Here is a 23,729-nt window from a genome sequence, read left to right as displayed (position 1 = left end):
CCCCCTTTTTTTTTCCTTAAGATTATTTATTTATTTGTTATCACAGATTCTGCAGGCCTTTTTACTAGTCTCGTAAAGTTTTGATTTTATGGAAAATCCACAGGTTTCTGAGTTCTTCAGTTACCAGGAAAGTCCCTAGGATGGAAATGTGGGCACAGGAGGAGGAGGTGATGCCCCGGGAGCTGGGGCAATGCGGAAGAGGAAACTGTCGTCTGGGGGACAGCCAGCTGCAATCAGGGCGGCCTCTCTACAGGGACACTGGGAATCTGCGAGGACCTGCACATGGGGTCCAGGACTCTGGTGCAGGCCTCCTTCCTCTGAGTTCCCTGACCATGCTGCTGCCCCTTTGGGCAGTTTCATGACTCCAGAACTTGGGAGAGGAAGCCTGATGTCCAGTGGCTGTCCCTGACCTGGGGGAGGGCCCAGACTTGGAGGAACCCAGCATTCTCCAGTTGCTGACTCAGGGCCCGCTTTCTGCTAGTAACCTGCACAAGAGCATCTGCTGTTTATTTTTCTGGCTCTATGGTTAATATTTTATCAAGAGATTGGAACCCATGAAATGTAAAGGGAGACCACCAGGACCCAGGCCACAGAGGTCCCAAATGCATCCCTTCCTAGACTGCCCTAGCAGGGCTCAGGTGTGAGGCTCTCCAGGACTGGACTGGAAGGAGCGGAGGTCTGACTCCCACACCACCCTCCCTGGCAGCATCTCAGGGTCCACGCTGGTCTGCCTCACTGGGCTATTACAGCAGTCAGAGTACATGTCATTCCCTGGCCAGTCCAGTCTGGTGCTGGCAGCTGGAGGGACCCAGGGTAGGCTGGCCCTGCTTTGGGCCTCCCCATCTGTGACACAGTTGGAGCAGGTGGCTTCTAAATGTGGTCCTAGCTCAAAGCCCTCACAGTCTCCTAGACAATGATGTGCCCAGGGCTAACCTTCGCTCACAGCCTCAGACTTCCCTGCTAATACCCCATGCCTCTACATCCTCATTTTAAATTTAAATAAGTCTGTTTAGTAGCCTACTTTTTTGAAGATAACTGGATTCTTGGAAACCAAAATTCCTGACCCTTCCGCTCACCCTGGGTACCCCCCTGGGCAGGGCTAGGAGGCCACTTGGTGGGTCAGGCCTTATCAGTCCTGCCACTTGTTCTGGGCCCAAGAGAGCTGCCACTGCCTGTCAGAGGGCCAGGTGGGCTCACATTTCCTATTTCAGACCCCTCAACCTCTGCACCTTCTCCGCTGCACTGCTCCTGCCCAGAAAGCATCACCCACTCACCATAGTAACTACAATAATCTTGAATTCAGGACACCTGGGTGGCTCGGTGGTTGAGCATCTGCCTTCAGCCCAGGGAGTGACCCCAGGGTCCCAGGACCAAGTCCCACATTGGCTCCCCGCATGGAGCCTGCTTCTCCCCCTGCCTGTGTCTCAGCCTCTCTCTTTCTGTGTCTCTCATGAATAAATAAAATCTTTTAAAAAAATCTTTTAATCTCGAATTCATGCTGCCGTGTCTTAAGGTCCTGTGGCAACAGATCATCCCTCCTAGCAGTGAAGCGGGAGCTATTTTAAACCCCACCTGACAGGTTGGTGATGTTGAACCGGGGTTTACAAGGTTAATTAGCCTGGCCAGGGCCACCCAGGAGCTGCTCTCAGGAAAGGGTCTCTTGACCCCATCACAGCCTTCTGCTGAGGCACCAGGGGCCCTCTGAGCTCAGCCCCAACTACACCAGCTCTGTGTGAGCCCAGAGCTTGGAGTTCAGCAAGTCCCAGTGTCCTGGAGCACTGCCCAGCTCGGGCTCCTTGTGTCCCAGGTGGAAAAACCCAGGCCGAGAGACAGAAGAGACTTGCCTGAGCCCCAAAGAGCCAGCAATGTGGCCCACTCCAAACCTGCATCTCCTCTACCTACGGGGCTGGTTCCCTCCTTCACCGAAACTTTGAACATTTCATAACCCTCCTGAGCCTCGATTTCCTTATCTTAAAGCATGTAATGATAATAAAAAAAAAAAACTGCTCCCACAGAGAGCTGTGAGGACCAAACACCCAACATGGGGAGTGTTTGGTGCTGTACCCGGAATTCAGACAGCACACAGGACAGATGTCACTAAAGCCACAGCACACCTCACCTCACACCGTGTGCAAGACCAGTCCAGGCGGGCTGTTGCCCAACTTCAAAGACCAAACAGTAAAGTTCTTACAAGGTAACATGGAAGGTTCTCTTCACCTCCGTGTCCACCACAACGATTACATCACTTTTTAGGAAATTGAGTTAAATTTCGCATAATGCAAAACTAATCATTCCAAAGTGAACAATTCAGTGGCATTTTGTATATTCACAGTGCTGTGCAACCATAACCAGAGTATTTTAATTATCCCAAAAGGAAACTCAGTACCCATTATGCAATCACTGTCCCTTCCCCTCCCCACAGCCCCTGGCACCCATCATCTGCTTTCTGTCGGAATGGATTTGCCCGTCTAACATTTCCTATGAATGGAATCATACACCATGTGGTCTTTGGTGTGTGACATCTTTCACTTGGTGGAATGTTTCAGGGTTCATCTACATTGTAGCAGGTGTCAGTGCTTCATAGAAAGCACTTCATAGAAATATTCTATAGAAAATATTCACTTTATTCGCTTCATAGAAATAAAGCAAATAAAGTGGATAATGTCTCACTGAATGGAAATACTGTAATTTGTTCATTCACTCAACTGATAGACATTTGGCTTTTGTAAATAGGAAGGTACAACATTTTTAAATAGGACCAAAAAAATAACTAAATTTTACTGTATTAAAATGATAGACTTTGGGACGCGTGGTGGCTCAGGGGTTGAGCCTCTGCCTTCAGCTCACGACATGACCCCAGGGTCCCGGGATCAAGCCCCACATCGGGCTCCCTGCGTGGAGCCTGCTTCTCCCTCTGCCTGTGTCTCTGCCTCTCTCTGTGTGTGTCTCATGAATAAATACATAAAATCTTTAAAAAATAAAATAAAATGATAAACTTCTGTTCATCCAAAAAGAGTATTAAGAGTAGACTTAGGGGCACCTGAGTGGCTCTGTCGGGTAAGGGTCTGCCTTCGTCTCAGGTCATGATCCCTGGGTTCTGGGGTTGAGCCCCGCATGTCAGGGTCCCTGCTCAGTAGCGAGTCTGTTTCTCTTTCCCCCTCCATCTCTCAACCCTCACTGCCCCCCACCCCACTCCTGCTGTCTCTCTCTCGCTTGTTCTCTCTCTCAAATAAATAAATAAAATCTTAAAAAAAAAAAAAGAGCAGAGTTAAACAACAGAATTGAGGGAGATATGACAGAAATCTGACCAGGAATTTTTTTTAAGATTTATTTATTTATTCACTCATGAGAGACACACGGAGAGAGGCAGAGACACAGGCAGAGGGAGAAGCAGGCTCCATGCAGGAGCCTGACGTGGGACTCGATCCCGGGACCCCGGGGTCATGCCCTGGGCTGAAGGGAGATGCTCAATCACTGAGCCATCCAGGCGTCCCTGACCAGGAATTTAGACCCAGACTGTATTTTAAATTTCTATAAACAATAAGGCTGGCAACACAGCAGAAAAACAGGCATGAGATGGATACTACAAAAAAGAGGAAATGTTACAGCTGAAACTATATTGGGTGTCAACTATAATCGAATAAAATTTTAAAAGAGGAAATCCAGTTGAACAGCAAATATGGGAAAAGGGACCCAACCTCATTAGTCATCAAAAAAATGCAAGTTATGAGCACTGCAGAAGCACTAGACACCCACCAGAAAAGCTAAAACCTAAGGAGAGCAGGAGGCCGACTTGAAGAAATGCCTGGAAGGATGCTCCCACACAACAGCAGTGGGGCTGACAGGCGGTCTGGCACTATCCACTGTAGTTGAAAATACAGCTAGAAGCAGCCCTGGAAACAGTAACTCCACTCCTGGAAATAGGCCCAGTAGAACTGCAGGCCTGTGGCCGCCAAGAGGCACGTACCAGAATGTTCATTGCATTGTTGCTAATAGCCAAGACCTGAACAGCCAATATCCATCCCCAGCGCAGTGGATGAACTGCGGTCTGTTCCTACGAAGAAATACAGCAGGGGACCCCAGGGGGGCTCCGCGGTTTAGCGCCACCTTCAGCCCGGGGCATGACCCCAGGGTCCCGGGGTCAAGTCCCATGTCCTCCGTGCATGGAGCCTGCTTCTCCCTCTGCCTGTGCCTCTGCCTCTCTCTCTCTGTCTCTCATTAATGAATAAATAAAATATTAAAAAAAAAGGAAATACAGCACAGCAATGAAAATTAACACCCCACAACATGGCTGGGATGTCACGGACACGGGTGAAAGAAGGCAGACGCAGAAGAGGCCCATGGTATTGTTTCACGTACCTGAAGGTCGGAAGCAGGCTCAAACAACTGAAGCTTAAGAATGCATGTTTGGACGGTAAAATGTGACCAAAAAGCAAGAAAGTAAGTCAGGGTAGGGATCACGTTGGGGGAGGATGGGATGCTGAGCATCCACTTTATATCAATTCATTAAGCTCTACATGCAGCACCTGGATTATATTTCACAACAAAAGAAAAAGAAAGAAAGAAAGAAAAAGAAAAGAAAAAAAGGATGGGACGTTTGCCCACAACAGTGGTCTGTGGGGCTTTGCAGCTGAGGCTAAGGACAGGCTGGAGGCTCTGCCAGGGGAGAGGAGGCCCCGAGGCCCACTGGGGGTGAGGCAGGAAGGCACCCCCATTACTCCTGCTGGGAGACAGGCGGCTTCTGGGGAGGCCCACTCCGCCTCCAGGACGCGCAGCACCTGCAGCCCGGGAGAGACCCCTACCTGGTCTGTGGAGCTAAGAGGAGGCATCCGTGAGATGCTACTCCTGCCCTCGATGCCTGACGATGCCACCATCTCACATCTCAGGCACAGAAGAAACGAGTAACATGCCAGCACCGTGTGCGGCGCACGGAGAGTGCTCAATACTGGCTTATACGTGCTTTCCATGTCACAGGCCTTGTCTAAGCCAAATTTTCTCTAAGAAATGGTTCAGCAAAATATCTGTGATCAAAAACTCCTTGTAAAGGAGACATTTGCTTCTGATTCTATAAAAAGTCCAGCAAGGTTTTGTGCAGATACCTCCTTGCCTGACTCCAAAATCCATATGGAGGGGCAGCCCAGGTGGCTCAGTGGTTTAGCGACACCTTTGGCCCAGGGTGTGATCCTGGAGACCTGGGATCAAGTCCCACGTCGGGCTCCCTGCATGGAGCCTGCTTCTCCCTCTGCCTGTGTCTCTGCCTCTCTCTCTCTCTCTCCCTCTCCCTCCACTCCCGTGTGTGTCTCTCATGAATAAATAAATAAAATCTTAAAAAAAAAATCCATATGGAAAGGCAAAGGAACTAGAATAACAAAAACCATTTTAGAAATGAAGAACAAGGTGGGGGGATTATTACACAATCCTTCACACTTGCAATGAGCTATAAGCTATAACTCACAGAGCACACACTGCATTCATTTAAAGTGCAGTTCAGGGGCCTGGGGGGCTCAGTCAGTTGGGCAAATTAACTGACTCTTGATTTCAGCTCAGGTCATGATCTCAGGGTTGTGAGGTCGAGTCCCAAGATGGGCTCTGCACTCAGTGTGAAGTCGGCTTGTCCCTCTGTCTCCCCATCTCCATCCCCCTCTGCCCCTCCCCCTGCTTATGCATGTGTGCAAGCGCTCTCTCTCTGTCTCGCTCTCAAATGAATAAAATATACAAAATCCATAAAAAATAAAGCGTGCAAATAAATAAGTCAATAAAGTGTGCAGTTCAGTGGGTTTTCGTACAGAGGGCTGTGCAACCATCACCACGATCAATCTTAGAACATCATCACGCTGAGAGACGCTGCGTGCCCCAGCAGCCACACACTCCAACCCCCGACCCAAAACCTACTCTACTTTCTTTCTCTGTAGCTAACCCGGCTCTGGACATTTCAGATGCGTGGAACCACACGTGTGTGTGCTTCCAGTGTTCCTTCGCACCCACGTACTTCGTTCCCTTTTATGACTGAATACTATTTCATTGTTTGGCTTATACCGTGTTCTATCGCCAACCCATCAGCTGATTTCGGCTGCTCTGATGATGCTCTGTGAACATAGCAGTTTCTGTGTGAGCTGATGTTTTCATTGGTCTCGGGTCTACAGCTAGGAGGGGGACAGCTGGGCCACAAGGGAAGTCCATGTTCCACTGCCAGGCCCCCTGGTCAATTTATTTCTTAGAGTAAGAGAAGGCAGTTCCGGGGCACCTGCCTGGCTGGGTTGGTGGAGTGTGCAACTCTTGGTCCTGGGATTGTGAGTTTAAGCCATTGGGTGTAGAAATTACTCAAAAATAAAATCTTTAAGGAGCACCTGGGTGGCTCAGTCAGTTAAGTATCTGCTTTGGGTTCAGGTCATGATCTTGGGGTCCTGGGATCGAGCCCACATTGTGCTCTCTGCTCGGCAGGGACTTTGCTTCTCCCCCTCCCGCTACCTCTTCTCCCTTTGCCCCTTCTCTCCCCTCTCTTTCTCTCTCTCATGCTCCCTCAAATAAATAAAATCTTTTTAAAAATAAAATAAAATCTTAAAAAAAATAAAGGCATGGGGTGCCTAAGTGGCTCAGGTCATGATCTCTAGGTTCTGGGGCTGAGCCCCATGTTGGGCTTCTAGGTCAGCACAGAGTCTGTGTCTCCCTCTCCTCTCTCTGCTTCTCACCCTGCCTGTGCTCTCTCTGTCTCTCCCTCTCTCTCAAATGAATAAATAAAACCTTTAAAAAAAAAAAGAATTTTCATAGCAGCTTTATTAGTAATAGCCCCAAAGTGGAAAAAGCCTCAACGTCTGAGTGAGCAAATAAAAAACAGACTGTGGCACGTTCCTACCGTGGGGCCTGAGTCAGCAATAGATAGAACCATTGGCACTTGTAACGACACGGGTGTCACACCGAGTGAGAGAGGCCAGTCCTGAAAGATCACACTCTGCGGATTCCATTTATGTGATACTCTTGAAAAAAGACAAAATTATGGTGGTCATCAGAGTTTAGGCATGGAGGAGGCTGAGACAGCGCGTGGGAGTTCTGGGGGTCATAGAGCTGCCGTGTGCCCTAACTGGAGTGGGGGTGGGTGGGTGAATTTATACATGTGTCAAAATTCACAGAGCAGTACACCGCAAATTTCAATGTTGTTTTGTGATAAAATAAACTGTAAAGGAATATTTTGCCTCATTTAGTTACCGTGATAATATGGTGAGCAGTACTGCGATCCCTAATAGCACGATCCTAGAACTCTTATTAATCTGATACCCAGCCAGCTTCTCAGAGAACAGTCGGTGCATCTCTCCCCAGCGAAGCTGAGCAAAGCTGTTGCTTCTTCAGAGGACCCCCAGGGATCATAGCACCTGAGGGAAGGGCCTGGCTGCACGGGCTGCGGGGCCCCAAGGAGTGCGGCCAGCAGAACGGCAGGTTCCAGCCCAAGGACAGCGCGTGGAGGGCTAATCCTCTGGCTTCCCCCATTCTGTGACTCCCAATACAAGAGCGTGGTCAGAGCTGGGCTACACACACGGGCATGGCCTCCTGGGCTGGCTGGGCCCTATCTCTCCGGGACTCTGGTCAGGCTGTGGCCAACACCCTCTCTAAGGCCCCAGATGGGGGTGGGGGGTCTTGGTGGAGTGAGAGCCCCTCAGCCCAGCGTCCCACCAGGCCCTGACCAGCCGTCCTCACTGGGTCTGATAAGACACCCCACCCCCACGGCCCTCTCCCCTCTCCAGGCCAGTGGCCACAGCCTGGCCCCCACCCTGGCTCCTGGTATATAAAGGGATGCTGGGGGCTGAGCACCCCACAGGCCGGCCCTGAGCACACCCAGCTCCCACTCAGCTCCACCATGTCTCTGACCAAGGCCGAGAGGACCATCATCCTGTCCATGTGGGGCAAGATCTCCACCCAGGCGGATGCTATTGGCACCGAGGCCCTGGAGAGGTCAGTGCCTGATGGGCTGCGCTGGGGCCAGGAGGTGACAGTGAGGGTTAGTGAGGCCCGGGGTGGGGGGCACAGGGTCAGTGCGCAGGAAGGGGAGGTGCATGGGGAAGGGGTCTGGCACCCAGGTCTCCCCCACCTCCACGCAGTGAGTGAAGGAAGGAAGGAAGGAACTGCTGAGCCATGGGCCGCTGGGGTGGGCTTGTGCCACGCCCCGGGGTGGGGGCCCGGGGACCGGGGAGAGTCGGCCAGGCGGGCCTGCCCTTGTGCCACACCGGGGCGTGCGGGTCCACGGGGAGGTTCGCGTCCCTGTTTCTGTCCTAAAACATCCGTTACAACGTGTCGTGGGGGGAGGACGGGGCTTCCCACGCGTCAGTGGCGCCGCCGTGGCCCGCAGGCTCTTCGCCAGCTTCCCGCAGACCAAGACCTACTTCCCGCACTTCGAGCTGCGCGCGGGCTCGGCGCACCTGAGGGCGCACGGCGCCAAGGTGGTGGCCGCGCTGGGCGACGCGGTGCGCAGCCTCGACGACGTGGCGGGCGCCCTGTCCAGGCTGAGCGAGCTGCACGCCTACATCCTGCGCGTGGACCCGGTCAACTTCAAGGTGGGCGGGGGGGGGGTCCCCAGGGTCCCCAGGGTCCCCAGGCGCCTCCCGCGCTCACCCAGGCCCTCCCTCCGGCGCAGCTGCTGTCCCACTGTCTGCTGGTCACCCTGGCCTCGCACTTCCCCGCCGACCTCACGGCCGACGCCCACGCCGCGTGGGACAAGTTCCTGTCGCTCGTGTCCTGCGTCCTGACCGAGAAGTACCGCTGAGCGCCCCCAGCTGCGCCCCTGCGCAGCTCCCGCACCTCACTGCGACACCCCCCCCCCCCCCCCCCGCACCTCGCTGACGCACCAATAAACCAGTGCACGTCCACCTCGCCTCCCTGGTCACTGGCACCGTGGAGGGGGCTGCAGGGGGTGGGGGCGACGGGCTGCAGGGGGGTGGGAGCTGCAGGGGAGGGGTGGCGGGCAGCAGGGGTGTGGGGGCTGCAGCGGAGGGGGCGGCGGGCTGCAGGGGGGGTGTGGCAGGCTGCAGGTGGTGGGGAGACGGGCTGCAGAGAGGGTCGATGGGCTGCAGGCAGCGGCAGACTGCTGGGGGAGCGGGGGTGGCTGCAGGTGGGGCGGGCTGCAGGGTGGGGCTGCTGGAATCCTCCCTCGGACCCCAGAGTCTCTGCGAGGGCAGCTGGGGATCCCCCGGTTGAGCCCCCACCCCTCAGGCTGTCCCTGGGGCCCCCGTGGCGCTCTCTCCTTCCTCTGGAGTTTGTACTGCCTCCTGGTCCCTCCTCCATGCGGGAAGGAAGGAGTGGGGGATGCATCTGGGCGCGTTGCACTCCTCCCTTCCTCTGCTCCAGAACTTTCTATGGGTCCCTAACACACCCACGCATGTGTCCAGACTCTAATACAACAGCCACTTGCCCCCAGAGCTCACGATCTAGTAGCAGATACACACGTGATAGAATCAGATTGCAGTTCACAGAAATAAAAACGGAAAAGAGGGTCAATCTTACTTATAATTAGAAAAACGCATTTTAACACTACTAAAAATGAAACCTCACCTAGACCCACTTCTCACCTACCCGGTGGACAAACATCCAAGGCTTTGACCACACTCTGCTAGTGGTGCTTTCTACACTGGATGGGAGCTTCGCCTTCCCACCACCAGAAACACCAGCCCAGCTTCAGGCATTGAATGGTTGATCCGAACCATGACAACCCACACAGCAGAGAACTGTCACCTGAAAAATGAATGAGGACAATTTCTAATAATGGCTGTGAAGTGATGTCCGGGATTTATCAAGTAAAAAGTAAGAGAAAAAAGAAAGAAGGGCAGCCCGGGTGGCTCAGCCGTTGAGCATCTGCCTTCAGCCCAGGGTATGATCCTGGAGACCAGGGATCGAGTCCCACGTGGGGCTCCCCACATGGAGCCTGCGTCTCCCTCTGCCTGTGTGTGTGTATATATATATATATATATATATATATCATGGTATCTTCTCTGTAAGGAAGGAGAGAAGAGGAATACGTGGTTAGCTTAGCCAGTAGAACATGTGGCTCTAGATCTCTGGGTGGTGAGTTCAAGCCCCCCATTAGGCAGAGTTTAGTAAAAAAAAAAAAAAAAGGGGATGAGAGATACCAATGTGTACGTGCACATGCATGTGTGAATGTGTGCTGTGTGTGTGCATTTTGGCACACATGTTTGACTGTTCCTAGCCCTGTGTGTGCACTTGTGCGTGTTCATAAGTATTGTTTCCTTATATTTTTTTAAGTAAGATCTATGCCCTATGGGGATTCCTAGGTGGCTCAGCAGTTTAGCGCCTGCCTTTGACCCAGGGCGCAATCCTGGAGTCCCGGGATCGAGTCCCACGCCAGGCTCCTGGCATGGAGCCTGCTTCTCCCTCATCCTGTATCTCTGCCTCTCTCTCTCTCTGTCTATGATAAATAAATAAATAAATCTTTAAAAAAAAAGATCTATGCCCTATGTGAGACTTGAACTCAAGACCCTGAGATTAAGAGTCACATTCTCTACCAACTCAGCTAGCCAGACCCCCCGCCTTGTGTTTGCTTATTTTTGCAAAGAGAAACTATGCAAGGATAAACTGGAAATGTTTACAAATAATAATGTGGGTTGGGGATGAAGAGGAGGGGTGGAAGGAGCTCCCCGCAGTCTAGCTCTCCCCGTGGTTTTGACCTTTCAATCATGTAGATCTTTTTTTTTTTTTTTTATTAATTCATCAGAGACAGAGAGAGAGGGGGGCAGAGACACAGGCAGAGGGAGAAGCAGGCTCCGTGCAGGGAGCCCAACGTGGGACTCGATCCCGGGTCTCCAGGATCACAGCCTGGGCTGAAGGTGGTGCTAAACCACTGAGCCCCCCCGCCCCCAGGCTGCCCTCAATCATGTAAATCTTTAACCGAAAATAGAATCAAAAAGTGAAAACATGAAATTGAAAGCCAACTTAAATGAACCTGTGCAAGAATGTAATAGTATAACCACTTGGCTGAGATAAAAAAAAAAACAGCAAAGAAATCCTAATAATCACTCAGTAGTTTATTGGTCATAATAACAGATGTTAAATGTTCATAACCTTTTAACTTAAAAATTACCTTTTTTAAAAGAATTATTTTTTACTTATTTGAGAGAGAGATAGAGAGCATAAGGGGGTAGGGGCAGAGCAGGAAGTAGAAGCAGATTTCCCGCTGAGCAGGGAACCGGATGCGGGAATCCATTCCAGGGCCCTGAGGTCATGACCTGAGCCAGAGGCAGATGCTTAACCAACTGAGCCCCCCAGGTGCCCCTTAGCTTAAGGATTTTCAAGGGACATCTGGGTGGCTCAGTGCATCGAGCAACTGATTCTTGGTTTTGGCTCAGGTCATGATCTCAGGGTCATGAGATCAAGTTCCATTTAGTGTGGAGCCTGCTAGAGAGTCTGTCCCTTCTCTCTCTCCCCTTCTCCCTCCTCCTCCCCCTCCTCCTCCTCCTCCTCCTCCTCCTCCTCCACCTCCTCGTCCTCCTCCTCCTCTCTCCTTCTCTCAAAATAAATAAAATCCTTTTTAAAAAAATTTTACAATTAAAAATTTCAAACTATCAGGGTGCCTGGGTAGCTCAGTTGGTTAATAATGACTCTTGATATCAGCTCACGTCATGATCCTGGGGTCCTGGGATCAAGCCGCACATGCTTCTTCCTCTCCTTCTGCTCATTCCCTCTCTCTCTCTCTTGCTCACTCTCAAATAAATAAAATCTTTTTTTTAAAAAAATCCCTAAATACTTTGTGCATTTCCTCAAGTCGACAAGAACATGTGACTGCATAGCCAGAGAATAACCAGCTAACGAGGAAATTAACAGGAATCCAAATCCGTTCATACAAGATCTCACATGTACGTCGTCCTTTCCAGCAATGCTCTTTACTGGTCCAGGGTCAACTCTTGGAGCTAACTAACTGGAATTTAAATTAAAATTTTAAAAAACATAAAAAAAATTAAAAAAAACAATTTTGCATTAGTCTCCTTCAATCTGCTCTTCGGTCTTTCCTTGCATGACCTTAATTTAATTTTTTTTTTTTATGATAGGCACACAGAGAGAGAGAGAGAGGCAGAGACATAGGCAGAGGGAGAAGCAGGCTCCATGCACCGGGAGCCCGACGTGGGATTCGATCCCGGGTCTCCAGGATTGCGCCCTGGGCCAAAGGCAGGTGCTAAACTGCTACGCCACCCAGGGATCCCCATGACCTTAATTTTGAGGAACACTTGCCAGTTGCTTGAGCAGTGTTCCTCTGTTTGGGTTCATCTCATATCTCCTCATGATGACATTTAGGTTATTCATTTCCAGCAGGAACATTGCAGAAGTGGCACTGTGTCTACTTAATCCATCCCATACACACATAACTGTCTTTACTGGTGATGTTTGATGTTCACGTTGATCACGTAGTTGAAATGGTGTCTATAAGTTTCTCCACTACAAAGTTAATTAGTGTTTTATGCTTTTTCGTTGATAATTAATAAATTTTTTAACAAAGTGATACTTTGAGACTATGAAAATGTCCCGCTCTTTATACGATTTCATCCACCGCTCTTGGCATCCATTGGTGATCCTTCCTACATCAACTGTTACTGCGATGGCAATTCTCCATTGTTCCCTCTATGCTTGGCAGCCGCTCTACTGTGAGGAAAAGCTCTGACTTCCCATTATCTTTTTAAATTTATATCATATTAACTCACTAATTCCCATTTTCTTCAGTGGGTTATGCTCTACTGCCAATCATATTTATTTTGATCCCTAAACTGTCCCAGGTTTGGACAAACTGACTCATGTGTCCTCCTCATCCTTGGAGTACTTTCCTTATTTCTGCCATGAGAAGTTCCAGATCCATCTTGTACTTTCCCTGCACCAGCCTAAAATCAGCCGTTTCCCCACACACTTCTGTTTCCTCCTAGTGGAGAATGGTATTTGGAAAGCAGGATCTGGTGGCTGATGTGCTACTCGGGTGTCACTGCTTCCAGTCCTTCTCAGTGGAAAGAACCAAGAGACGTATTTATATCCATATACACACACAGGCACGAACAACTCCACATGCACACCTGCATCTGTTCTATGTCTGAGGACATTAGAAGCCCTAACCTTATACTGAGGTCTCTAGTTATAGTGCAGAACCACGTGGCTCATTCTTGTCCTCTCCCTTTCCATATTTGTGCCTCCCGCCCACAACAGTGAGGCTCTCGTTGCCCTCAACATATTTACTTCTGTGCTCGACTCCCTGTATGTTACCAATAACCCAACTGCGTCAGCTCATGCCAACTAGCCCCGGGGCTTGATATCATAATTTTCAAACTACGTTATTTATTTTGTAGGGTAAAAGCAAGTAAGCAAAAATATTATGCCATTAGGAACTACTATTTTCAGGGTAAGTAAAAATAGATGCAAATATATAAACAATGAAATTTTGGGGTGCCCCGGTGGCTCAGCCTGTAGAGCATGCAACTCACTCTCATGAGTTCAAGCCCCAGCTTGGGCATAGAGCTTACTTAAAAAAAAAAAAAAAAAAAAAAAAGATTAGGGACGTCTGGGTGGCATCAATCAAGGTCTGATGCTTGCTTTCAGCTCAGGTCATGACCCCGGGGCCCTGGGATCCAGTCCCCGCATCGGGCTCCCCCCAGGGAGACTGCTCATCCCTCTGCCTGTGTCTCTGCCTCTCTCCGCATCTCTCACGAATAAATAAAATCTTTAAAAGGGTGGGAAGAGCCAAGGGAGGCCGGAGTTGCAATGGGCAAGGCAGCAGTCCTGCTTGCCAGCCATGTGGGCGTGCTGGGCCCGCCTGTGGTTCCTGTGCATTCACACAGCGTTTGTGCCTCTGTCTGGAGCATCAGTAGTCACAGGAGAACACGGGCTTTGTGGCCACGCCCCGGGCGTCAGGGGCTGCTTTATTCTCTCACTTTGGGGCTTACCTACTATACTCACTCTGCATTGCACACTTCCTCTCCAGAGAGTGGGTGTTTCTGTGTGTCCCCGGTGTGTCCCCAGCTGCTGGAGCCGGCCTGGTGCCGGATAGGGGCTCAAATGTAATCCATGAAGGATTCATGGAGCTTCTGGGGGTTTCGGGAGTGTGCCGGAGATTATTCCTGCTACTGGCCCGACATTAGGGTCTGGGATTCTCAGTGCTGCAGAGAGACTCTGTCCTGAGGGGAGGTGCCCAGGTGGGACCCCCTTCCCAGGGAGGACTCTGACCCAGAAGGACCCCTGCCCAGGAGCATGGGGGTGGGGTGCGAGGTGTGTCCTAGAGCTGCCGGCCAGCAGCCCGGCCTTTGGCATCAGCATGGGAGAGGCCAGGAAGTGACCTGAGTGTGAGTCTCCAGAGGCCAGGGCCCTGCCTCCCAGGGGCTCTGTGACTATGCAAAACCTCTCCACTCTGGGCCTCAGTTGACCCCAGACCCCAGATGACCCCAGGGAACCTTCACGTTCCAAAAAACCAGTGCCTGTTTGTGGTGGTGGATCTGAAGACTTGAATATGTTGTCAGCCCCACGAAGGCAGGAACAGCCCGCTTCCCTACCATTGGGCGGGCAGTGACCGAGCACTCCTGGTGCTCCCACCTGGGGCCCAGCGTCTGGGCAGCCGGGCAGGCAGGGCCACCGGCTCCGGAAGGGCAGCCTTGGGATTGAGGACTTCTAATTCACTCAACAAGAACTTTTGGGGAGCTTGCTCTGGGAAGTCCTGACTCTTTGGGAGGCTTGGAATAGACCAGGAAACTATGCTGAAAGAAAAATTCTCTGCTTTTCTGAGTTCACATTCTAGTGGAAAACAAACAAAAACATTTATTTTCTGTGTGGAAAAAAAAAAAATAGAGCGGGTGGGAGATTGCACAGGCGGGGGTAGCGAGTTGCCATTTTAAATGCAGTGGTCACTGTGAGCCTATAAACCCAGTGGCACTTGAGTGAGTGACAATGTTGGGGAAGAGTCTTCCAGGCAGGAGGCCCCACGGAGGCTGAGGGGCACAGGGAGCGGGAGAGACCAGAAACCACGCCAGGAGCAGGAAGGTCCGGGAGGGCTGGGGTCTCTGACCTGGGCCTTGGGAAGAGATGGTGCTGCCACCACCATGGCCAGGGGACAGGCGGAAGGACGGAAGGACGGAAGAGCAGGCTTTGAGGGCCAGATCAGGCTTGATTCAAGATGCACAAGTGAGGAGGTGAAACGCTCCCTGGAGAGAGTGTGAGCTCGGAACGGTGTCTATGTGGGTGTCAGCCTGGGGCGGTCACAGAGGGAGGTGAAAGTCATGGGACTGAGGAACTACCTCAGCACAAGTTTAGGGGGTCAGGACCCAAGCCTATCAAGGAGGAGAGAGGAAGGATGGAAAATCTGGGGGGCAAAGGGTGCTCTTAGCTGTGCTAAGCACTCAGGCAAAGGCTGGGAGGTGAGCCTGGGATGGGCTCTGGCTCGGGGACAAAACAAGACCCCAGCTGTAGGAGGGGGGCATACTGTGCACGCCCTAGTCCCTCCTTCTCCCCAGCTCCTCCCACCAAAGCACCAAGCACCCTGGAGCTGAAGGTCGGGCTCATTTGCAGCCCCTGCCTCTGCTGGAGCCTCTGGGGATTCAAGGCTGGAAGGAGGGAGCTCAGGGTTGGAACCCCCAGAACAATTCCTATTCCACAGTGACTGCAGCTCCCTCCCCCCGTCCCCGCCCCCCCCCCCCCCCCCCCCGCCGCGCCCGCCCCCCCCCCCCCCCAGGCCAAGCTCATGCTGGGTCAGGAAGAGACCCTCCCTGGGAGGAGCTTCCAAGATGGGGGGGGGGGGGCTTGGCAGTGTCCTGTGGGCCCTCTCCCCAGCTTGGGGCCTGGATGTCGTCCTCATGTGTGTGAAGACCTGGGCGTGGGAGTAGCTCCTGCTAAACCACAGGCCTGCTCCCAGGGACGGGAGCACCGAGCCAGCGAGGGCCCACAGGAGCCGCAGAGGGCTGCTTGCAGCTGACCCCGGGGCACTTGTGATGGGTGCACGCGGGCGCAACTGCACGACACAAAAATGCTTTTCGAGATAATTCAGCTAAATGAAGAGAACAGCACTAAAATGTTAGTGTGTGAGATATAAGGGATTTCTATGGACCCACCGTCTGCAGACTCCCTTGAGGGCTCTAAAGAACCATGCATTGCTTTTTTCTTTTTTTTTTTTTTTTAAGATTTTTATTTATTTATTCATGACAGACACAGAGAGAGAGAGCAGGCTCCACGCAGGGAACCCGACGCTGGACTCCGACTCCATCCCAGGTCTCCAGGATCACGCCCTGGGCCTAAGGCAGGCACTGAACCGCTGAGCCACCCAGGGATCCCCTATGCATTGTTTTTATGAGCAATGATGGTGGCTTTTAGGAAGCCTTTGAAGACAAAGTGCTAACTGGCCCCCTCCAGAGCTGAGGCCCCCTTGGAATGGGAACAATAAGTCACCCCATGTGAGCTCTCAGGCATAGTCTCCGTGATTACACACACACACACATACACACACACACTCTCTCTCACTCTTTCTCTCTTAAATAAACAAAATATTTTTAAAAGTAAAATAAAAACCTTAAATATATGCACAATGCAGGGACGCCTGGGTGACTCAGTGGCTGAGCATCTCCTTTCCGCCCAGGGCGTGATCCTGGAGTCCCGGGATTGAGTCCAGCGCTGGGCTCCCCGCGTGGAGCCTGCTTCTCCCTCTGCCTGTGTCTCTGCCTCTCTCTGTGTCTCTCATGAATAAATAAAATGTAACAAAAAAAGATTTATTTTTCTGATAGAGAGAGAGCACAATCAGGGGGAGGAGCAGAGAGAGAGGCAGAAGCAGGCTCTCCGCTAAACAGGGAGCCCTTAAAACTTCCTATCTTTCAAAAAAGGTGTGCTTACAAAGAAATGTTCATTACATTAAATTTTAAAAATCAAGCTATAATTTAACTTAAAATACATGACTAAAAATGGACCCTTTGCAAGAACACATAGTAACTAAAGGAACATGTTAAGCACCTTATGGGGATTAGGGAAAAGGGTGTAAGCTAGGAGGGTAAAGAGACAGAAATAAGGAGTAGAGGCTGTGGTGGGAACATGGCCGTTGGGACTGTAAGCTCGTGTCATCCAGGCTGTGTGTGAAGACTGTCATGCTCTGTGACAGCTGGTCTCAGTCTCCGTCTGTGACCCTGTGTTCACTCATCTGTAAAGTGCTTCCTAAGGTGGCCCCATAGAGCAGAAGCAGAGGGAGGAGGAGAGAATGCTTCTGTGAGAGCCTGACACACTCCAGGTCACCCTTCCATCACAAGGACAGTGAGCGTGGAGGCCAGTCACGGGGCCGGGCTGACATGGCGACTCTCCACCCGGGCCTGGGCCCCTATCTCCCAGGAACTTGGACTGACCTGTGGCCCAGCAGTGGGGAGGCCTGAGTGAGAGCCCCTCAGCCCAGCGTCCCACCAGGCCCTGACCAGCCGTCCTCACTGGGTCTGATAAGACACCCCACCCCCACGGCCCTCTCCCCTCTCCAGGCCAGTGGCCACAGCCTGGCCCCCACCCTGGCTCCTGGTATATAAAGGGATGCTGGGGGCTGAGCACCCCACAGGCCGGCCCTGAGCACACCCAGCTCCCACTCAGCTCCACCATGTCTCTGACCAAGGCCGAGAGGACCATCATCCTGTCCATGTGGGGCAAGATCTCCACCCAGGCGGATGCTATTGGCACCGAGGCCCTGGAGAGGTCAGTGCCTGATGGGCTGCGCTGGGGCCAGGAGGTGACAGTGAGGGTTAGTGAGGCCCGGGGTGGGGGGCACAGGGTCAGTGCGCAGGAAGGGGAGGTGCATGGGGAAGGGGTCTGGCACCCAGGTCTCCCCCACCTCCACGCAGTGAGTGAAGGAAGGAAGGAAGGAACTGCTGAGCCATGGGCCGCTGGGGTGGGCTTGTGCCACGCCCCGGGGTGGGGGCCCGGGGACCGGGGAGAGTCGGCCAGGCGGGCCTGCCCTTGTGCCACACCGGGGCGTGCGGGTCCACGGGGAGGTTCGCGTCCCTGTTTCTGTCCTAAAACATCCGTTACAACGTGTCGTGGGGGGAGGACGGGGCTTCCCACGCGTCAGTGGCGCCGCCGTGGCCCGCAGGCTCTTCGCCAGCTTCCCGCAGACCAAGACCTACTTCCCGCACTTCGAGCTGCGCGCGGGCTCGGCGCACCTGAGGGCGCACGGCGCCAAGGTGGTGGCCGCGCTGGGCGACGCGGTGCGCAGCCTCGACGACGTGGCGGGCGCCCTGTCCAGGCTGAGCGAGCTGCACGCCTACATCCTGCGCGTGGACCCGGTCAACTTCAAGGTGGGCGGGGGGGGGGTCCCCAGGGTCCCCAGGGTCCCCAGGCGCCTCCCGCGCTCACCCAGGCCCTCCCTCCGGCGCAGCTGCTGTCCCACTGTCTGCTGGTCACCCTGGCCTCGCACTTCCCCGCCGACCTCACGGCCGACGCCCACGCCGCGTGGGACAAGTTCCTGTCGCTCGTGTCCTGCGTCCTGACCGAGAAGTACCGCTGAGCGCCCCCGGCTGCGGCCCCGAGCGCCCTCCCCTGCGTCCCTCCCGCGTGTCCCCAATAAAAGGCTGAGGACGGAGCGGCTCCCGCGTTCTGCATGTTGGCGGGAAGCAGGGGAGGGACGGGGGCGCGGGGGCGAGAACCTTTGCTCCCCGAGTGTGCGGCCCCCCGCGCCCCCGCCCCCCGGCTCTGCCTGCGGTTCCGCACCCGCTGCGGCCTGCGCTGGGCCGCCCCCCACGGTGGGCCCCGCAGATAAGCGCGGGCGGCGCCTGGGCGCGGGGGGGCCGCTATAAGGAGGCGGGCGGGGCGGGAGGGCGCAGAGCAGCCCCGGCAGCGCCATGCTCAGCGCCCAGGAGCGCGCCCAGGTAGCGCAGGTCTGGGACCTGATCGCGGGCCACGAGGCGGCCTTTGGGGCGGAGCTGCTGCTCAGGTGGGCTGCGGCGGGGGCGCGGGCCGGGGTGCCTGGGGGCGCTGGGGGCGGGGGCCGGGGGGTACCCGGGGTGCCCGGGGTGGGGGGCGGCCGTCCTCACCGGCGCCCGGCGCGCAGGCTCTTCACCGTGTACCCCAGCACCAAGACCTACTTCCCGCACCTGGGCTCCTGCGCCGACAAGGCGCAGCTGCTGAGCCACGGGCGGCGCATGCTGGAGGCGGTGGGCGTGGCCGTGCAGCACCTGGACAACCTGCGCGCCGCGCTGAGGCCGCTGGCCGACCTGCACGCCCAGGTGCTGCGCGTGGACCCCTCCAACTTCCCGGTGAGCGCGCCGCGGCCTCGGGGGGGTGGGGGTGGGGGGGCAGCAGGGCCCGCGGAGGCAGCGCCCTCACCAGCACCTGTGCCCCCGCAGCTGCTGATCCAGTGTTTCCAGGTGGTGCTGGCCTCCCACCTGCAGGACGAGTTCACCGTGGAGATGCAGGCGGCGTGGGACAAGTTCCTGACGGGCGTGGCGGTGGTGCTGACGGAGAAGTACCGCTGAGCCCGCTCCCCCGCCCACATCCCCGCGTGTCAATAAACACGGGTCAAGCGGCACCGGCGCCTGTGTGCTCTGTGGGCTGCGGGCGGGCACCTCGGGGCACCTTAGGGCACCACCCCAACCCTCGCGCACCAGGGACAGGGGCCCGGGACTCTGAAATGGGGACAGTTCCTTGGTTATAGTCCCGGGTCTGGGCAGGGTGTGGATCCCCAAAGCCTTGGACAGAACCGTTGCCGAGGGGCGATGGGGCAATGAGGGGGGCACCGGGGGCGCTGACATGAGGGGGCCCTGGCCGGGTGCTCTCACACAGCGACACCGTTCACAAAGCACTTGTGTGCGTTCGCTCCCTCCTGGAACCTGCCTCCATCCTTCCCGCTGGGCGCTACCAGCTTGAATTCTCACGTCTTTTGCTGACAAATACCAGCACCGCCCACCCCCAATGGCCAAGTTCCTGGGCTCAGGTCAAACCGGTTGGGACTCCTCAAGGCCTTTGCTTCCCCCCATTCCCCTGACACTCAGTCCACAGCAAACTTTGCTCTAGCCAGGCTAGCCCCGTTCCTCTGAAGGTCCTGGGGTGGGGCACTGGGGTAGGAACTCCCACCGCCACCCTCTGGCAGACAGAGTAGGTTTCTAACCCTGTTCACACAGCCGCTGGCTGATACAGGACCTGTCCCCTAGCAATGTGAGCCTAATGCAGAGCCGTGGAAACAAACAAAAAACCTGACTCCTCACTGGGTCTTTGACATAATTTATAAGATCATAAAGCAGGGGAACGTCCGGGGGCTCCGCGGTTCAGCGTCTTCCTTCTACCCAGGACGTGATCCTGGAGACCCAGGATTGAGTCCCACATCAGGCTCCCTGCGTGGAGCCTGCTTCTCCCTCTGCCTGTGTCTCTGCCTCTCTCTCTGTGTCTCCTGAGAATAAATAAAATCTTAAAAAAAAAAAAAAAAAAAAAGATGATAAAGCAGGATCAGTGCCTGGCAGATCCAGGGCCACCCAACCCCCACTCCAGCTCAAGGGGATCCTTTCAATTTCTACGATTCCCCCAACCAAGGCTTGGTCCCCTCAGTCCCATCCCACCGCAGTCCCCGGGGTCAGTCTCTCCCCTCTCCGCGGCATCAGGGCAGGAATCTTAGCCATCTACTAATCAGAACCTTCTCGGACAAGGGAGCGAGGCAGGGAGTGGGATTCAGGGAGTTCGCCAGACTGAACAATGAAGGTTCCCAGTTGACAATCTTGGTCAGTGCTGGGAGCACTGCGCTGACCTGGCTGTTGGTGCCCAATCCGAAGGATGCCACGAGATAGGTCCTGCCTGTGGCCCTGCCCAGCTACCCACCGCACTCCTCAGTCCACGCCTGCACCAGTCACCTGGCGCTGCCCAGGAGCGCCTGCCCAGCTTGGGGCAAAGAGGGCTTGAAGGACCACATAATCTCCCTCACCACCACTCTTTACATGGACAATCGACAGCTCTCCATCCTGGTGGATGTTTGGGGCGAAAGCAGCTTGTTCACATCAGAAAATATTGTGCTCCCCTCCCCAGTCGGCAAATACCCTAGTTTCAGAGCCAAAAGCAGGGGGTGGGGCGGTTCGGGACCCCGTGGTGGGCTCCCGGGAACCACAGGAGCCAGAAGGGAGGGTGCCACGGGGAGCTGAGCTCGGTCTGCTCAGGACACAGGACAGAGAGTGAGGGCGGCCTTGGGACCCCCCCACCTGCTCCAGGACCTCGGGGCACTGGGCCAGCCAATGAGCGTGGCCCCGACGGGTGTGCCCCCCCGCGGCCCTGGCATAAAGCCTCCGAGGCCTCCCGGCCCCGCACATTTCTGGTTCTCCTCAGACTCAGAAGGAACCCACCATGGTGCTGTCTCCCGCCGATAAGACCAACATCAAGTCCACTTGGGATAAGATTGGTGGCCACGCTGGCGACTACGGCGGAGAGGCGCTGGACAGGTGAGCACCCAGCTCTCCCCGGCGCTGGGGCTCGGCGGCCCCCCGCGGCCCCTGTCCCCACCCCCGCAGCCCCTGTCCTTCCCCAGCACCTGTCCCCCTCCTGTGGCCCCTGTCCCCACCCCCGCGGCCCCTGTCCGCCTCCCCCCGCCCCACCCTCTGCCCCGGTCCTTACTTCATGGCCCCTGTGCCCCTCCCACAGTCCTTGTCCCACCCCACCCCTGTCCCCCTCCTGCGCCCCTTGTCCACCCCCCGTGGCCCCTGTCCCCCCCCCAGTGGCCCCAGTCCACCTGCTGGGGCCCCTGTCCCCTTGCCCAGCGCCCCCCTCCGTGGCCCCTGTCCTCCCCCCGCAGCCCCTGTCCCTTCCCTGCGGCCCCTGTCCTTAACCCATGGCCCCCATCCCCCTCCTGTGGCCCCTGTTCCCCCACCCCCACCCCTGTCCCCCTCCTGCGGCCCTTGTCCCCCCCCCCCGCAGCCCCTGTCCCCCCCACCAGCGGCCCCAGTCCACCTCCTGGGGCCCCTGTCCCCTTGCCCAGCACCCCCTCCGAGGCCCCTGTCCACAGCCCCTGTCCTTACTCCCTGTCCCCCCACACCCCTGTCCCCCTCCTGCGGCCCTTGTCCTCCCCCCACGACCCCCCGCCGCGGCTCACCGGCCCTTCCTCCCACAGGACCTTCCAGTCCTTCCCCACCACCAAGACCTACTTCCCGCACTTCGACCTGAGCCCCGGCTCCGCCCAGGTCAAGGCCCACGGCAAGAAGGTGGCTGATGCGCTGACCACCGCCGTGGCCCACCTGGACGACCTGCCCAGTGCCCTGTCCGCCCTCAGCGACCTGCACGCCTACAAGCTGCGCGTGGACCCCGTCAACTTCAAGGTGAGCCGCGGGCCAGGCCAGGACACACCTGGGGGCGGCGCACGGAGACCCCCAGAGCTCCCTGTGGTGCAGCCCGCCCCCCCCCCCCTGACGGCCCCTCCCTCTGCAGCTCCTGAGCCACTGCCTGCTGGTGACCCTGGCCTGCCACCACCCCACCGAATTCACCCCTGCCGTCCACGCCTCCCTGGACAAGTTCTTCGCCGCCGTGAGCACCGTGCTGACCTCCAAGTACCGTTAAGCTGCAGCCATGGCGGCGGGAGCCCCTGCCCTGGGCCCCTGGGTGGCCTCCTGCAACCGTGCCCTACACTTCCTGATGTTTGAATAAAGTCTGAGTGGGCTGCAGCCTCTCAAGGCCTCCGTTGTCTTTGTCTGCGAGCAGTGCGGGTGGTCTCCTCCCCGCAGGGGACCTCTGCCGGCCTTAGTGGCTCTTGGAACTAAAGCTGAGGCTTCCTGGAATGAGCGGAGTCATGCTCCATTCCCAGAAGGTGCCAGGCTTCCAGGGTTCCTCTCTGGAGTGACAAGCAGGGGAGGCTAAGACTGCCACCCTTTTTCTTTTCTTTTTTTTTTTTTTTTTAAGATTTATCTATTTATTTATTTATTAGAGAGAGAGAGAGGGTGGGGAGGAAGAGGGACAGGGACAAGCCCACTGAGCACTGAGCTCCAAGCTGTGGTGGGGCTCCATCTCATGACCCTGAGGCTACGATCCGAGCAGAAACCAAGAGTAGGATGCCTGACTGACTGGGCTAACCCAGGGGCCTCATTAATTGTCATTTCTGTATTTGTTAACTTCCTGTTAATAACCTTTGTCAACTGTTCCCGTAAGTCTTTGTTTTTCCCTCTTATATATATGTGGGAGCTCTTCGCATAGTAGGAATCTAAGCCATTGGCTGAGATATGTTCCCCAAGTCTCATCTAAAAAGGACCCAGTAGGGGATCCCTGGGTGGCTCAGCGGTTTCAAGCCTGCCTTTGGCCCAGGACGCAATCCTGGAGTCCCATGTCAGACTCCCGGCATGGAGCCTGCTTCTCTCTCTGTCTCTCTCTCTCTCTCTCTATCATGAATAAATAAATAAAAAATCCTTTAAAAAAATAAAAATAAAAAAATAAAAAAAATAAAAAGGACCCAGTGGCAGGAGGACTGGAACCAGATGCAGAAGGGGGGTTGTCCCAGGCCTGGGGGCAGGTCTTTGAGCCCTCTAAGCCCGCAGTGTCCTATCCTTTTCGGGAGGCCAGGATTGGGCCTTCGGCTGTAACAGAATCAGGAAAAGAGTGGAGGGTGGGAAGGGAGAGTGGAAGCAGCCGGGGGGAGGCCCAGCATGTACAAAATAAGAACAGACTCAAGGGGCAGAGCAGGAGAGAATTGCTGAGGCTTGTCTGGAGCTTCTTTCTCCTGCGTACCAGGCAGTTTGACAGATACTTCTTCCTGGACACACGGGGAGATCCCGAGGGAGGGTGCCCACCCAGCCCCT

General features: G+C 55.1%; 4 protein-coding genes across 4 annotated transcripts; all 4 read left to right on the top strand.

The window, feature by feature from the left end:
- Nucleotides 1–7,753: 7,753 nt before the first annotated feature.
- LOC100855634 (hemoglobin subunit zeta-like) lies at nucleotides 7,754–8,752 on the top strand. Its single transcript, XM_038538893.1, has 3 exons — nucleotides 7,754–7,944; nucleotides 8,339–8,543; nucleotides 8,624–8,752. Exons 1-3 carry the CDS (start codon nucleotides 7,850–7,852, stop codon nucleotides 8,750–8,752), a joined length of 429 nt encoding a protein of 142 aa, XP_038394821.1. The 5' UTR covers nucleotides 7,754–7,849.
- Nucleotides 8,753–17,324: 8,572 nt separating this feature from the next.
- LOC100855600 (hemoglobin subunit zeta-like) lies at nucleotides 17,325–18,556 on the top strand. The gene is made up of 3 exons (XM_038540974.1): nucleotides 17,325–17,673; nucleotides 18,068–18,272; nucleotides 18,353–18,556. Exons 1-3 carry the CDS (start codon nucleotides 17,579–17,581, stop codon nucleotides 18,479–18,481), a joined length of 429 nt encoding a protein of 142 aa, XP_038396902.1. The 5' UTR covers nucleotides 17,325–17,578; the 3' UTR covers nucleotides 18,482–18,556.
- A 224-nt stretch (nucleotides 18,557–18,780) lies between these two features.
- HBM (hemoglobin subunit mu) lies at nucleotides 18,781–19,501 on the top strand. The gene is made up of 3 exons (XM_038540973.1): nucleotides 18,781–18,907; nucleotides 19,025–19,229; nucleotides 19,320–19,501. The coding sequence occupies exons 1-3, from the start codon at nucleotides 18,816–18,818 to the stop codon at nucleotides 19,446–19,448; spliced, it is 426 nt and encodes a 141-aa protein (XP_038396901.1). The 5' UTR covers nucleotides 18,781–18,815; the 3' UTR covers nucleotides 19,449–19,501.
- Nucleotides 19,502–21,273: 1,772 nt separating this feature from the next.
- On the top strand, nucleotides 21,274–22,603 carry LOC100855558 (hemoglobin subunit alpha-like). Its single transcript, NM_001270885.1, is given in 3 exon segments — nucleotides 21,274–21,392; nucleotides 22,058–22,262; nucleotides 22,372–22,603. Coding segments are annotated over 3 exon segments (429 nt in total). The 5' UTR covers nucleotides 21,274–21,297; the 3' UTR covers nucleotides 22,501–22,603.
- Nucleotides 22,604–23,729: the final 1,126 nt, after the last annotated feature.

Source organism: Canis lupus, chromosome 6 (genome assembly GCF_011100685.1).
Source record: "Canis lupus familiaris isolate Mischka breed German Shepherd chromosome 6, alternate assembly UU_Cfam_GSD_1.0, whole genome shotgun sequence".
NCBI lineage: Eukaryota > Metazoa > Chordata > Mammalia > Carnivora > Canidae > Canis > Canis lupus.
This window is presented reverse-complemented; position numbering and strand designations above follow the sequence as displayed.

Excerpts from the sequence above, each read along its gene's own strand:
- LOC100855634 (XM_038538893.1), top strand. The coding sequence starts at position 7,850 with ATGTCTCTGACCAAGGCCGAGAGGACCATCATCCTGTCCATGTGGGGC. Across the intron at positions 7,945-8,338 it reads GGCACCGAGGCCCTGGAGAG|GCTCTTCGCCAGCTTCCCGC; the intron begins GTCAGTGCCTGA and ends CGTGGCCCGCAG. Across the intron at positions 8,544-8,623 it reads TGGACCCGGTCAACTTCAAG|CTGCTGTCCCACTGTCTGCT; the intron begins GTGGGCGGGGGG and ends CCTCCGGCGCAG.
- LOC100855600 (XM_038540974.1), top strand. The coding sequence starts at position 17,579 with ATGTCTCTGACCAAGGCCGAGAGGACCATCATCCTGTCCATGTGGGGC. Across the intron at positions 17,674-18,067 it reads GGCACCGAGGCCCTGGAGAG|GCTCTTCGCCAGCTTCCCGC; the intron begins GTCAGTGCCTGA and ends CGTGGCCCGCAG. Across the intron at positions 18,273-18,352 it reads TGGACCCGGTCAACTTCAAG|CTGCTGTCCCACTGTCTGCT; the intron begins GTGGGCGGGGGG and ends CCTCCGGCGCAG.
- HBM (XM_038540973.1), top strand. The coding sequence starts at position 18,816 with ATGCTCAGCGCCCAGGAGCGCGCCCAGGTAGCGCAGGTCTGGGACCTG. Across the intron at positions 18,908-19,024 it reads GGGGCGGAGCTGCTGCTCAG|GCTCTTCACCGTGTACCCCA; the intron begins GTGGGCTGCGGC and ends CCCGGCGCGCAG. Across the intron at positions 19,230-19,319 it reads TGGACCCCTCCAACTTCCCG|CTGCTGATCCAGTGTTTCCA; the intron begins GTGAGCGCGCCG and ends GTGCCCCCGCAG.